Raw genomic sequence first — 13,079 nt, forward strand, 5'->3', positions numbered from 1 at the left:
CCTCTTCATTCTGCAGTGCGAGCCGCGACGGACTGTAACGGGATGCGCGGCTGCCTGATGATCTCATCAGAAGCCGCACATCCGGGATCAGAGAGCGACGGCATCTTTATTAGAATTTGACGGTGGTGTATGCACGCATGGCTCTTGAGTGGCCTCATCTCGCTGCCGCATTGAGTGCCATTGTTATCTCTGCCAGGGGCCATTAGTTGTCCCACCGGTCAATACCCCGTTCCCCGGGTGGGCCAGTCCGACCCTGCATGTGCATACTAGGTGCCATACTAGGTGCCATACTAGGCTTAGCCACAGGAATTGTTTTACTTTCTTTTGTGTGTTCGTGGCACTCACGAAGTCCGTTAAAATTCCATAGCAGCTTTATTCATCCATAATTGGTACAACACAGGTAAAGACAAGTGCAAGGGTAAGGTGCTGTACACATCTACATCTGACGCGTTTCAGACCATTAGGTCTATAGTCATAGATATAGTGATGATCTGAACGCAGGCTGATATACCTGGCTGACCGAAAGCTAAACTAGCCACACAGGTGCCTGGTTAAATCACAAAGGGTACAGGTTATGCATTACAGTACATTTTTTGTGTTACAATTAATAAATTCTCTGATAGGATATACAGTACTGTCTTTTTTACTGGTAACACTCTTAATGGGCTGTGCATATGGACAACATTTACAGATATTAGCTCCACATTGAAAAAAACCTTTTAATGATAACCAAGTAGATGAATGTGTGTTTTTATTGGTATTAGTCATGCTAGGAGATAGTATGTTGGCCTACGTGGAAGCTTTTTTGGTAGAAAAATTACAACCTTGTGATAGTATGATGCCTAGGTTGTCATCCTGCGCTAACATGGGTGGATATTTTTTGATCAAATTTTGTATTTTATGGATTTCCATACTATAATTGGTAACGAAAGTAGGTGTAGTGTGAAAGTTACCACTTTTGACCAAAGTTTTTTCCTTCCGAGGGGACAGGATTTCTGATCTTGATTTTTTGGAACTAATTGCTTTAGCTATATGTAGGTTTCATGTAGGGTACCCCCGGGCACAGAGTCTATCTACAATGTGAGACACTTCCTTTTTAAATGAAATCTCTGTAGAGCAATTTCGTTTAGCTCTAAGTATTTCCCCCACAGGGACACCTTTGATGGTATGAGCAGGGTGACAAGACGAACCATGTAAGATTGTATTCCTGGTGATATGTGGAAGGGTGGATGCTTTCAGACATAATGTCAGAGTTGAGATCCAAATCCAAAAAAGTAACATAAGTGGGATGCCAATGGTGTGTAAAAAATAAATTAAAGGTATTGTTATTTAAATACGATACAAAGTTCGATACGGATGCCTTATCAGAATTCCAAATAATGATACCATCATCTATGAAGCGGCCGTATCGAACCACCTGCATCATGAACGGATTGGAATCTGTAAACAGATAGACTTCCTCCCACCAAGCAACAAAAAGATTGGCGAGCGATGGGGAAAATTTGGTCCCCATCGCTGCACCGTACTTTTGCAAGAAAAAATGACCATCATACTGAAAATAATTGGAGGTGAGTAAAAAATATGTAGCTTGTTGTATGTGCTGCTTTAGATCAGATGAATATTCAGAGTATTTGTCCAAATGATAAGATAAAGCTATAGGTACTAAAGGATGGGGAATGCTAGTATATAAGGCTTCGATGTCACATGTGTGCCATGCAATATGTTCTAACACTGATAGGACATGCTGACTGTCCCTGAGGTAACCAAAACACCTGGTAACCAATGGTTGGAGTAAAGAATCCAGCCAGGCTTCAAGGTGTTCAGACAGTGATCCGATACCAGCTACTATCGGGCGGTTATCATATACAACAACATCCTGTACGGAAGGAAAATCAAAAGTGGTAGTTTTGTCCTTAATATCAATATGGTCCTTGGAGTCGTCCAGATCTTCATTTGGCTGGTTTACATTAATGAAATGTTTTTTAACCGTCAGTGATCTTATAAATCGATTAACGTCCAAGATAGCCTTGTATAGATTGAAATGGTAAGTAGGTGCAAAACTTAAATCCTTTGAAAGTAAGGATAATTCAGCATTTGAAACAATATATGAAAACAAATTAAAGAAGCTTACTTGTTCTTCTGTGTTTTCTGAGATCTCTTTGGATATTGTCGTGCTGCGTTTTATCCTTTATCTCCTTCCCCGTTTTTTGATTTATTTTAACGTTTGGGATTCTTGTAGTAAGTGGTGTGAGTTTGTTTTGGTGCAGTCCCCGTTTCTGATCCCAAAGATTCATCAGATAAACCCTCCAAACTGTCAGTCTCTGTGGAACTGAAGCTTACAGATTTTTTGACTTCTTTATTTAACAGGTTCTGATGTCTTTTTTTTAGGATAGATCTAGGAGTATAGCATTCTCTTCTAACCCATTCATATACGGTATTAGTTTGGTAATCTAGGAGGTCCCGTTTAAATTTACCTTTTTTTGTACTGGCGATAGAGTTCTCTAATTCCATGATGCAGTTTTTGAGTTTGCTGTTTAGGTCCTTAAAGGAAACCTACCACTTCTGAAGGTAGGTATGAGATGCAAACACCGGACACCAGCTCAGGGTGAGCTGGTGCCGGTGCTTAGTCTCGTTAGTGTTAAAACCGCGGTATCGCGGTTTTAACACTTTTTAAACTTTCTAGCAGAAACTGCTTCGGCGCTGCATGCGCACGATCGTGCGCGCGCCTACATTGGAAATGCCGCAGGCGTTGCGTGCGCACGGTCGCGCGCAGCGCCGAAGCAGTTTCTACTATAAGGTTTAAAAAGTGTTAAAACCGCGATACCGCGGTTTTAACACTAACGAGACTAAGCACCGGCACCAGCTCACCCTGAGCTGGTGCCCGGTGTTTGCATCTCATACCTACCTTCAGAAGTGGTAGGTTTCCTTTAAAGTCTTTGTTAGAAAGATGTACTTGTAGATTTTTTTTATATGTGTTGTATGTCTGTACGTACTGCATCCAATGCTATTTTCTCATGTTTAATTATCAAGTCCATTAAATGAAAAGAGCATGTTGTGAGGATAGAGTTCCAGGTGGCAACGAAGTCCTCTGAATACACCGGAGGCCCTGTGGAATCGTATCTTTATCCTTGTACTGTTGTAACGTGGAAAAGTCCCACCAAATACGGGTTTCTTTAGTGAGAGATTTTTCTAGTTCCCAGAATAATTTTTGCAAGTCCATATTACGTGCCGTGTCTCCCGAAGAGGTATTAAAGATATCATCCAATAAAGTATATCTTTGTGAAGAATCACTAAAGTCTTGTAAGGCATGGACACCATCTTGGGAGATCACACTTGTATTGTCCATTGTATAAAAAACGGATGAGATTTTGCTGAAATATTCGAACAGATGTAGGGTGTATCAACTGTAGAAAATACACATACACCATAGACAAAGAGGAAATCAGGCTCGCTCACCACCAGGTGCACAATCCAGAGAGTGTCTCTCACTCCCGTAGCAATAGAAGGAAAACAAACGTTGTATTGGCAACGGTTTAGTTTGTTGTAAATAGTGGAAATGGGGTGAGCTATACTGGACAGAGGACGGTGGCTGAGTGGGTAGCACTTCTGCCTTGCAGCGCTGGGGGCCTGGGTTCAAATCCCACCCAGGTCAACTTCTGCAAAGAGTTTAGATTTTCTCTCTGTGTTTGAGTGGGGGTCCTCTGGTTTCCTCCCACACTCCAAAAAACATACTGTTAGGTTGTTTAGATTGTGAGCCCCATGAGGACAAGGACCAATTTTTCATGCTTTGTGCAGCACTGCATAATCTGTAGGCGCTATATATATAAATAAAGAATTATTATTAATTATTATTATTACAAAGGATGAGAATGTGCATAGTAACTCAAAGATTGAAAGGTCCCTATGAAGGGTCAATCTTTGTTTAACATTGTAGAAGTGAGTCAACTGTATATATTCCCACTGTGCAGTCGATGTATTTGTCATGGCAAGAATAGCTTCACTGTTTAAGGAGAGTGTAGTCTTGAGGGCCTGGTGACCCATTTTTATGTATAAAGAAAAAATGGAAACATGTTATTATTTATGTAATTATTTTTCTTTGACTTTAGAAGAGAAAATTATTGTTGAAGTCTGCTCTACAGAAGAGGAAACTGCCAGTCTACTACAGAAAGTACTTGATAACAACAAGGCTGCAGCAAAGACCCTAGCGAGAGCTGTTCACCAGGAAGTGACCCTGAAAGACCTGGCTTTAGATGCTGATAACGTGAGCATTCCTCTAGATAACATTGCAGTTTGGGTGGATCCCATTGGTGAGTTAAACAGAGAATTCAATTTTTTACCTTGTACTGACTTACGCACTCACGTAAAGCTTACCAACTTATATGAAAGTCATGCATTTCATGCAGTTGTCCGTGCATTCTTTTACAGACTGAGAGGTCATATGCTGAACTAGAAACAAAGCACAGTGAAATTGGCAATATAGCAGTACGCAGTATGCATTTTATACTACATGGCGCTATGCTGTATGCATTTTATACTACATGGCGGTACTCTGTATACATTATACACTACATAGCGGCATGTTGTATGCATTTTACACTACATGGTGGCACACTGTATCTATTTTCTAAGCTGTATCTGATATATTACATTGGGGGGGGGGGGGTGTCTTTCTATGGCTCGCCTCAGGCAGCATAAAGGCTTGGTTAACCCCTGTCTGTGGCCTCGACGTGCCTGTATGACCTCCCTACAACACCTCTGCATGCTCCTGATGAGGCTGCAGATGGTCTCCTGAGGGATCTCTGTCATGGGTGCTCCCGCGATCCCTGTCTCGGATGGCAGCCGCACCAGTCTGCCCCCGGAGCCCAGCGGAACTTTACTCTCCTGGCTCCGGCGGCAGTATCTCTGGCTCCCGTGGCTCACCACGGTCGTACCCGTCTCCTAGGGCGCACGCTCGCCGGCTCGCAAAGATGCTGCCAGAACTTTCCGGTGTTGTAGCTCGGCAGTTGCAGCAGATTTCTGCCCAAGGAGAACTTTTAGGCCAAGTCACTTCAGCTGCTTGACTCTCTGCTTCAGCATCAGGCCGCTCTGACTACTCCTGCGGCAGTTCCAGCGACTACCCCTGCGAAGTCCTGTCCTGTCATCCCGGGTTGTCCACCGGCACCAGAGCCAAGGCTGAGACTATCTATGCCTAATAAATTTGATGGCAATCCCAAACTGTGCAGAGGATTCATCACCCATCTGATTATTCTCCTGGGTGTCGGCAACGGTGCTCCCGTGCAAGTCTCAGCATTCCTGGACTCTGGTTCCGTAGGGAACTTTGCGGATGCCGCTCTTGTCTCCCGGCATCACATTCCAGTGGTACGAGGGGTGACTTGTCACCCCTCGTAATTTCCTCTGCAAGCAGACAGCTTCTTTCCGGTCTGGTACCGCACTGAACCTATCTGTCTTCAAGTCCTACATCAAGAAAACTTGGCCTTTTATGTTCTGCCTTGCTCCACATCAGCTCTTCTTCTGGGTCTTCCTCCACCTCCATGCTCTGGACCCCAATTGTAAGACTGGTGAGATCCTGCGTTTGGGCCCTGAATGCCAATGTATGGTGGCCCCACTTCCGGTCCTGTTCTCTTCTGTGTCTTCCAAGTCTCTGGAGGGTCTGCCAGCTTGTTACCGGGACTTTACTGATGTCTTTTCTAAGAAACAAGTGTAGACTTTGCCACCACATCGTCCCTATGATTGCCCTGTGGATCTCCTTCCGGGCGCCACTCTTCCCAGGGGTTGTGTCTATTCTCTTTCTGTTCCCGAGACAGCTGCCATGTCTGACTACGTCAAGTGAGAGTCTGCATAGGGGTTTCATATGCAAGTCCTCCTCTCCGTCTGGTGCAGGTTTCTTCTTTGTTACCAAGAAGGACGGCTCTTTACGTCCCTGTATAGACGGGCTGAACAAGATCACGGTTAAAAACCACTACCCCCTGCCGTTAATTACAGAACTCTTTGATCGCCTGCGCAGTTCCATGGTGTTCTCCAAATTGGATTGCCGTGATGCTTATAATCTCATCTGTATTCGCAAGGGTGACGAGTGGAAGACAGCGTTTATTACCCGTGACAGGCACTTTGAATATTTAGTAATGCCCTTTGGACTGTTTAATTCTCCTGCTGTCTTTTAGAAGTTTGTGAACTACATTTTTCGAGACCTTCTTTATACGTGTCTTGGTCTACCTAGATGACATCTTAGACCTTGAGTCCCACCAGGCACACGTATGACAGGTGCTTGGTCGACTTTGCGCCAATCACCTCTATGCCAAGTTAGAAAATGCCAGTTTCACCAGCACAGCCTTCCATTGCTTGGTTACATAATTTCCGACAGAGCCCTCCTGATGGACCCCGCGAAACTATCTGCAATTCTTCAGTGGCCACTTCCAGAGGGCCTACGAGCCATACAGAGGCTCCTGGATTTTGCAAACTATTACCGGGAGTTTATTCTGCACTTCTGCACTCTGGTGTCTCCCATCGTGGCACTCACCATGAAGGGTGCAAATCCACGTCTCCTACTGCTTAAAAGGCCTTCTCCAGGTTGAAGTCCGCTTTTGCCTCGGCTCCCGTGCTCAGTAGGCCAGACCTGAACAAACCCTTTCTTCTTGAGGTGGAGGCGTCTTCCGTAGGAGCTGGAGCGGTGCTCACTCAAAAAGGGCCCAAGGGTCGAACTTCCACATGCGGCTTCTTTTCTAAAACGTTCTCCCCCACTGAGAGGAATTATTAGATTGGGGACAGAGAGCTGTTGGCCATTAAGCTTGCTCTGGCAGAATGGAGGGAGCTCTCCATCCAGTAAGTGTGTACACTGACCACAAGAACTTGCTGTACCTCCGGACAGCCCAGTGCCTGAATCCCAGGCAAGCCCGGTGGTCATTGTTCTTCTCCCGCTTCGACCTGCTGATTCATTTTTGTCCGGCAGACAATGTCAAGGCTGATGCCCTGTCCCGTGCTTTGGATGTTGTTAGAGAAGAACCGGCTCCTCTGCACATAATTTCTCCTGACCAGGTTGTTGTTGCAACTCCAGAGGATCTTTGCCAGCTACCGCCCAGCAAGACTGTTATGCTAGTCCTGTTCTCCGGAAGAGGATTCTGTCTTGGGGACATTTTTCTCATGCGGCTGGGCACCCTGGGATGCAACGCACCGTGGTCCTAGTCAAAGATGTTCGGGAGTTTGTGGGATCCTGTGCCCACAACAAAGCCTCTCGTCTCAAACAGGCTGGACTGCTACTTCCGTTGCCAATACCCAGTCGCCCGTGGTCCCATGTGGCAATGGCTTTTGTCACCGATCTGCCTGTCTCTTTGGGCAGTACTGTCATCTGGGTGTTGACGCACCACTTTTCCAAAATGTCCCATTTTTTCCCCTTCCAGGTCTTCCGTCTTCCCCACGCCTAACTAGTTTATTCTTCAAACATATCTTCCGGCTGCATGGTCTTCAGCTACAAATCGTGTCCGATCGAGAAGTCCAGTTTGTGTCAAAATTCTGGCATTCCTTGTGTAACCAACTACAGGTCAACCTTGACTTTTCTTCTGCCTACCACCCTCAGTTGAATGGTCAAGTGGAGAGGGTGAATCAGACTTTGGGCTGCTATCTCCTCCATTTCGTCTCAGCCTGTCAGGACAACTGGGCTGACCTACTACGGTTCCAGGTAATCAAGCGCATCAATCAAGTGGCCTACAAGCTCCGCCTTGCTCCATCTATGCGCATCCCGAACTCCTTCCATATCTCCCTCCTGAAGCCAGTCATCTTGAACGGCTTCTCCCAGCAATCCCCTCCTCCTGCTCCTGAGGTGGATTCCCCAGATGTCTATGAAGTTAAGGAGGTTCTGGACATGAAGATCGTGTGGGGTAAGCGGTTCTTTCTTGTAGACTGGAAGGGGTCCGGCCTGAGGAGAGATCCTGGGAGCCCGCAGAGAACATTTTGGATCGAACTCTCCTCCAGAGATTTCTTGGGACCAAGAAGAAGAGGGCGGGGCCGAAGTGGTGGGGGGGGGGTGTTCTGTCACGGGTGCTCCCGCAATCCCTGTCTTGGATCGCAGACGCACACCGTTTGCCCCCGGAACCCAGCGGAACTTACCTCTCCTGGCTCCGGCGGCAGTCTCTCTGGCTCCCGCGGCTCGGCGTACGCGTCCCTGTCTCCTAGGGCACACTCGCGCACTGGCTTGCAAAGATTTAAGGGCCAGAGTGCTGGCCTGCTATAAGTGCATGCCTCTTCCTGTGACCCTTGCCGATCTTCAAGCCATCCCTTGAAAAGAAAGCCCCCCTGTGTATCCTGCGTTCCTGTGTATCCTGCTGTCCCGGGTGCCAGTCCGTTCCTGTGTTCCAGATCTGTGTGATAGTCAGTTCCTGTGTTCCTGATCCGTGTGCCAGTCCGTTGCTGTGTTCCTAATCGGTGTGCCAGCTCCTGTGATTCCTGACATCCCAGTGTGCCTTCCTTTGCTGTTTTCTCACTGTCAACCTGGATACAGGCTATCTCCTTCATTACTACCTTGGCAGCCACCGCGGGCTAGTCGCACCTGTGGAACGACCAGGTGGTACCCCGCCGCAGCAAGCCCATCACTCTTTGCGGCCGGCTCTTGTGACGACCAGGTGCCACTTAGACTCCGGTCCCTGGTGTCAGCTAGTATAATCTCCCGCGGTGGTCCAGAGGGTCCACAGACTCCCAGTCTTGACAATCTCCTTGGAATAAATCATCTGCCAAATCCTGGACAGTCTGTGGTGCACCGTGGATGGAGTGAGACATGAAGTCCCAAATTTGGGCCAGTCCATAACTTTAATGCCTTAGTCTTGCACAAGCTGCCGACCCACTCCAGCCACATGGGTCTGGCATTATCCCAGGTAGAACTACACCACCATATGGTCTTAAAAGGGGTTTGAAAGATTGTGTGGCCCTCCAAAGAAATGCCATCCCACACCATTACTGACCCACTGCCAAACTGATCATGCTGAAGGATGTTGCAGGCAGCAGATAGCTCTCCACTGCGCCTCCAGACTCTATCACGTCTGTCACATGTGCTTAGTGTTAACATACTTTCATCTGTGAAGAGCACAGGGCACCATTGGCGAATTTGCCAATCCTGTTTTTTTCTGGCAATTGCCAAGCGTCCTGTGAGTAAAATCCCCATCTGTGGACGTCAGGCCCTCATTCCATCCTCATGAAGTCAGTTTCTAAGTTTCAGTTTGTGCAGACACATGCACATTTGCAGCCTGCTGGAGGTCATTTTCCAGGGTTCTAGCAGTGCTCCTCCTTTTCCTCCTTGCACAAAGGCGGAGGTAGCGGTCCTGGTGCTGGGTTGTTGCCCTCCTACGACCCCCTCCATGTCTCCTGGTAGTACCTCCAGCCTCTGGACACTAACAAACAGACACTGCAAACCTTCTTGACACAGCTTGCATTGATGTAACATGCAGGATGAGCAGCACTACCTGAGCCATTTATGTGGTTTCAGTCCGTGTCATGCTGCCATGAGTGTGAAAGCACCACCTCCATTCAAAATTGACTAAAACTTCAACCAGAAAGTGTTAGTACTGAGAAGTGGTCTGTGGTCCCCACCTGCAGAACCACTCCTTTATTGAATGTATCTTGTGAATTGCCTGTGAAACTGTTTGTCGATCAGAGTTGCTTCCTAAGTGGACAGTTTGATTTCACAGAAGTTTTATTTACTTTGAGTTTTATTGTGTTGTTTAAGTGTCCCCTTTTTTGTTCATTAAAGAATAACTGTAAAGGTTTTTTCACAAATCAATAGCTCTTAGGATGTAAAACAATTTTGCCTATTATCCTTCTTTCCTACATCCAGCAGTTTCCTTCCTATACCCCTCAGATTTTCTCATTGGTGCAATGGCTGACTCCTCTCCGTGTGCTGATAAGCCCAGTGAATCTGTACTTTGTTTACACTTTGTTTCTTGGTTGGTTTCATGGGAGGGGCTGCTGCACCTCTGCCCCAGTATATAGCTTGCAACCCTCTGCCCCTGAATATAGCCGGCTAGTCCCTGCCCCCAGTATACAGCCAGCTAGCCCCTGTGCTCCATTATACAGCCAGCAGCCCCTGTCCCCATTATGCAGCCCCTGTCCTCATTATACAGCCAGCAGCCCCGTTTTACAGCCAGCAGCCCCTGCCCAATTCATAAAAAAAAAGTGAAACTCACCTTTCCGGCCGCTTGTAGAGTGACATCAGAGCGTGTGGCCGTCATGTCATCATAAAGTAGACATAACTGAAATGTTGGCTATCAAGCTTTTTGGGTAGTTTAACTATCCAGCAGAACATTTCAAACTTTAAAGTGTAAGCGTCATTTCAAAAACTTTTTGATATGTTGTAGGGCTGGTAATTTTAAGCCCTTTTGCAATTGGATTAGTTACCCGAATCTTGCTCCTTTCTCTTGTATTCTGCAGACTTCTCCTAGATGTCAGAAATCTCACATATGGCTGTTGCTAAGCTCATCCCGTCTTCAGAAAGAAGCAGAGACTACGGAGGGAGAGACACACCCACAGCTCTCTGCTCTCAGCTGATTACCTTATGTCTCACTTCCCCAGCAATCATGTGCAGGGAGAAGCCCTGTAGCCCTGTAGTGACCAAACACCTACACGTATCTCTCCCTCAGCTTTTCCTACACTTGTGTATACACAAATAATCCATACAGACAGAAACTGCAGCCCCCCTCCCCCATCACTTCACACACACACAGGAAATGGCAGGAGACACTCTCCAAGTCTTCAAGCTGTGTCCTCATGTGCTGTGCTGGAGTGTCACTTAGGTAGGCACATAGATAGATAGATAGATATTAGATAGATATGAGATGAGATAGATAGGTACATAGATAGGTAATTGAAAATAGGCAGCACTCCAAGGTATTCAGTGAAAAAGTGGTGTTCTTTATTCCATGTTAGAGTACATTAAAGTACATAAGCTTATGTACTTTAATGTACTCTAACATGGAATAAAGAACACCACTTTTTCACTGAATACCTTGGGAGTGCTGCCTATTTTCAATTACCTACCTCTGGAGGACCTAAAGCCTGGTTCTGAGTGCCTGCACCCACCACTGCTATTTCTTTGATGTGCTGTTTTGGACTTTCCCTACGTAGGTACATAGATAGATATGAGATGGATAGATGGATATAGATACACCGATAGATATGATATAGATATGATATACATAGATGGCTAGTAGAAAGATATTAGATAGAGGGTAGATATGAGTAAATAATAGATAGACAGATAGATATGGGCTAAGTAGATATGAGATAGATAGCTATGGCCTGTGCTTGTGATGAGGTGAAAGGAGGCAGGTCCTGTCCCTCCATCTTGCTGATTTTAGTTTTTTTGAGAGATGCAAAATACTTTGAGGAGCGAGAGGCAAAATACTTTGTGGAATAATTCCCAAATTTTTATTATTTTCCGAATGAAACGTAAAACTGTAAGAATATTATCATAAATATTTTTTGAGGTTCTGGGATGATGTAGCAAAGAAATGAACACCACAAATTTATGGTTTTATAATTTATATAAAATAAAAGCTACTTTGAGTGCAATAGGGAATAATAAACAGACATTTTCCCTACAACTACAACAGACAATTACTAGTTAAACTACATACAATAAACTTGGCATCTCAGACTTTGTCCCTTGTAGATAAAGTTACATTTATACCTCTCCTTATCGGATCTTGTATGAAGCCAAAATGGCGCTCAGCAAGATGACCTTTTCTTCTGAAGTCTCTGAGTGGTCTTACTGGTCTCCTCTTGATGGTCTCCTTCTATCTTCCTCTCTGCTGTCCTCCTCCCTCTTTCTATATATCCATGTTAAGATCTTCCAGAAAGTACAGGCTACTTGGCTAATTCCCATTGGTGCTTCATGTTTGGCTTCTAGTAACTTCCAGGTGGTTCCTCAGATGACTAGTAGAAACGCATGGAAATTACAGCTTCTAGGAGCTTCTGGCACTTTCTAACAATTGAGTTTTCATTGACTACAGGTTCTACCAGCTATTGTTTCGAAGTGCTAATGACGTTGAGCCAGATGAACTACATGTAAATAACTGTAGCTGTTGCTCTAATGAATTTAAAGAGCAATCTATCCTAATCTAGAAGGCTTAAAGACTGAGATATTACAATAAATACAATAAATCATGATATGATGGAATCATAGTCAATCACCATTCTAGGAAATCTTACATAATCCCAACCTTGAGGGTGCATGACTCATGAGTGCATGATCCCTCTCAATAAATTCCCCCTTACATAGTGTGCACATGTGCTCTTCTTAACATGCTCCTCATGTGCATTTCTCATTGGTAGGCTTCCATGGTACCAGTAACAGTCTTTATCCTCTTAAGATGATTATCCAGTAATTTATTGAGTAATTTATTAAGTAAGTAATTGGACTTGTCTTCAACCAAAAGAAACCTTGGAGGGACATCTGAATGGTGTAAATATATATTTTTTGTGGCAGTATGATTTATAGTGATTGAATCTCACCATATTGATAGTTCAATAAGAGTTCATGTTGGATATTTTTCTCAAATTTGTTACTTTTCAGGAATTAAATTATTAGTGTTGTCTAGACATCAAATTTACATTAACAGTTTGATTAATATGAAACCACTTTAATGTGACTTTCCATATAGTTTCCAATAGTTTTTACCATATATGTAGAAGGACTGGCCTTATCTAAAGGGACCCTTCCATATGGGTGTAAATGAGTGTTCTTTTTTACCAAAGTCTCTGATCATGACCAGATCTCCAACATTATATTCAAAAGGTCTCACCTTCTTATTAAAATATTTTTTTATTTGACACTTTGAGTACCCAATGTTTTGCGTAAATTTGTTACTGCCCCTTGAAGTAGTGGTGTGGCTGATGGCACTAACAAATTCATTAGCCTTCCAGTCATTGTCTGACATGGACTAATACCCGTTGTTGAGCGTGGCATTGACCTTATCGCCATCAGACATAATGGTAGCATTTGTGACCACTTGTATACTTTGACTCCCTTAAAGCCGCTACCTCAGGAACAATAGAAGGAGTCCATAACTCTGCCTGCTTTGCAGCCTTTTTTGCACATT

The 13,079-nt window shown here is 44.8% G+C and overlaps 1 protein-coding gene across 5 annotated transcripts in view; it reads left to right on the forward strand.

Annotated features, from left to right (window-relative positions):
• INPP1 (inositol polyphosphate-1-phosphatase) overlaps nucleotides 1-13,079 on the forward strand; it is a 174,094-nt gene that overhangs the window by 70,095 nt on the left and 90,920 nt on the right. For all 5 annotated transcript variants that reach the window (XM_072120965.1, XM_072120962.1, XM_072120966.1 and 2 more), the window contains one exon: nucleotides 4,107-4,307. In XM_072120965.1, coding sequence (XP_071977066.1) covers nucleotides 4,107-4,307 — 201 coding nt within the window. The remainder of the gene's footprint in view (nucleotides 1-4,106; nucleotides 4,308-13,079) is intronic.

The sequence above is a fragment of the Engystomops pustulosus genome, chromosome 8 (assembly GCF_040894005.1).
Source record: "Engystomops pustulosus chromosome 8, aEngPut4.maternal, whole genome shotgun sequence".
In the NCBI taxonomy this organism is placed as follows: Eukaryota; Metazoa; Chordata; class Amphibia; order Anura; family Leptodactylidae; genus Engystomops; species Engystomops pustulosus.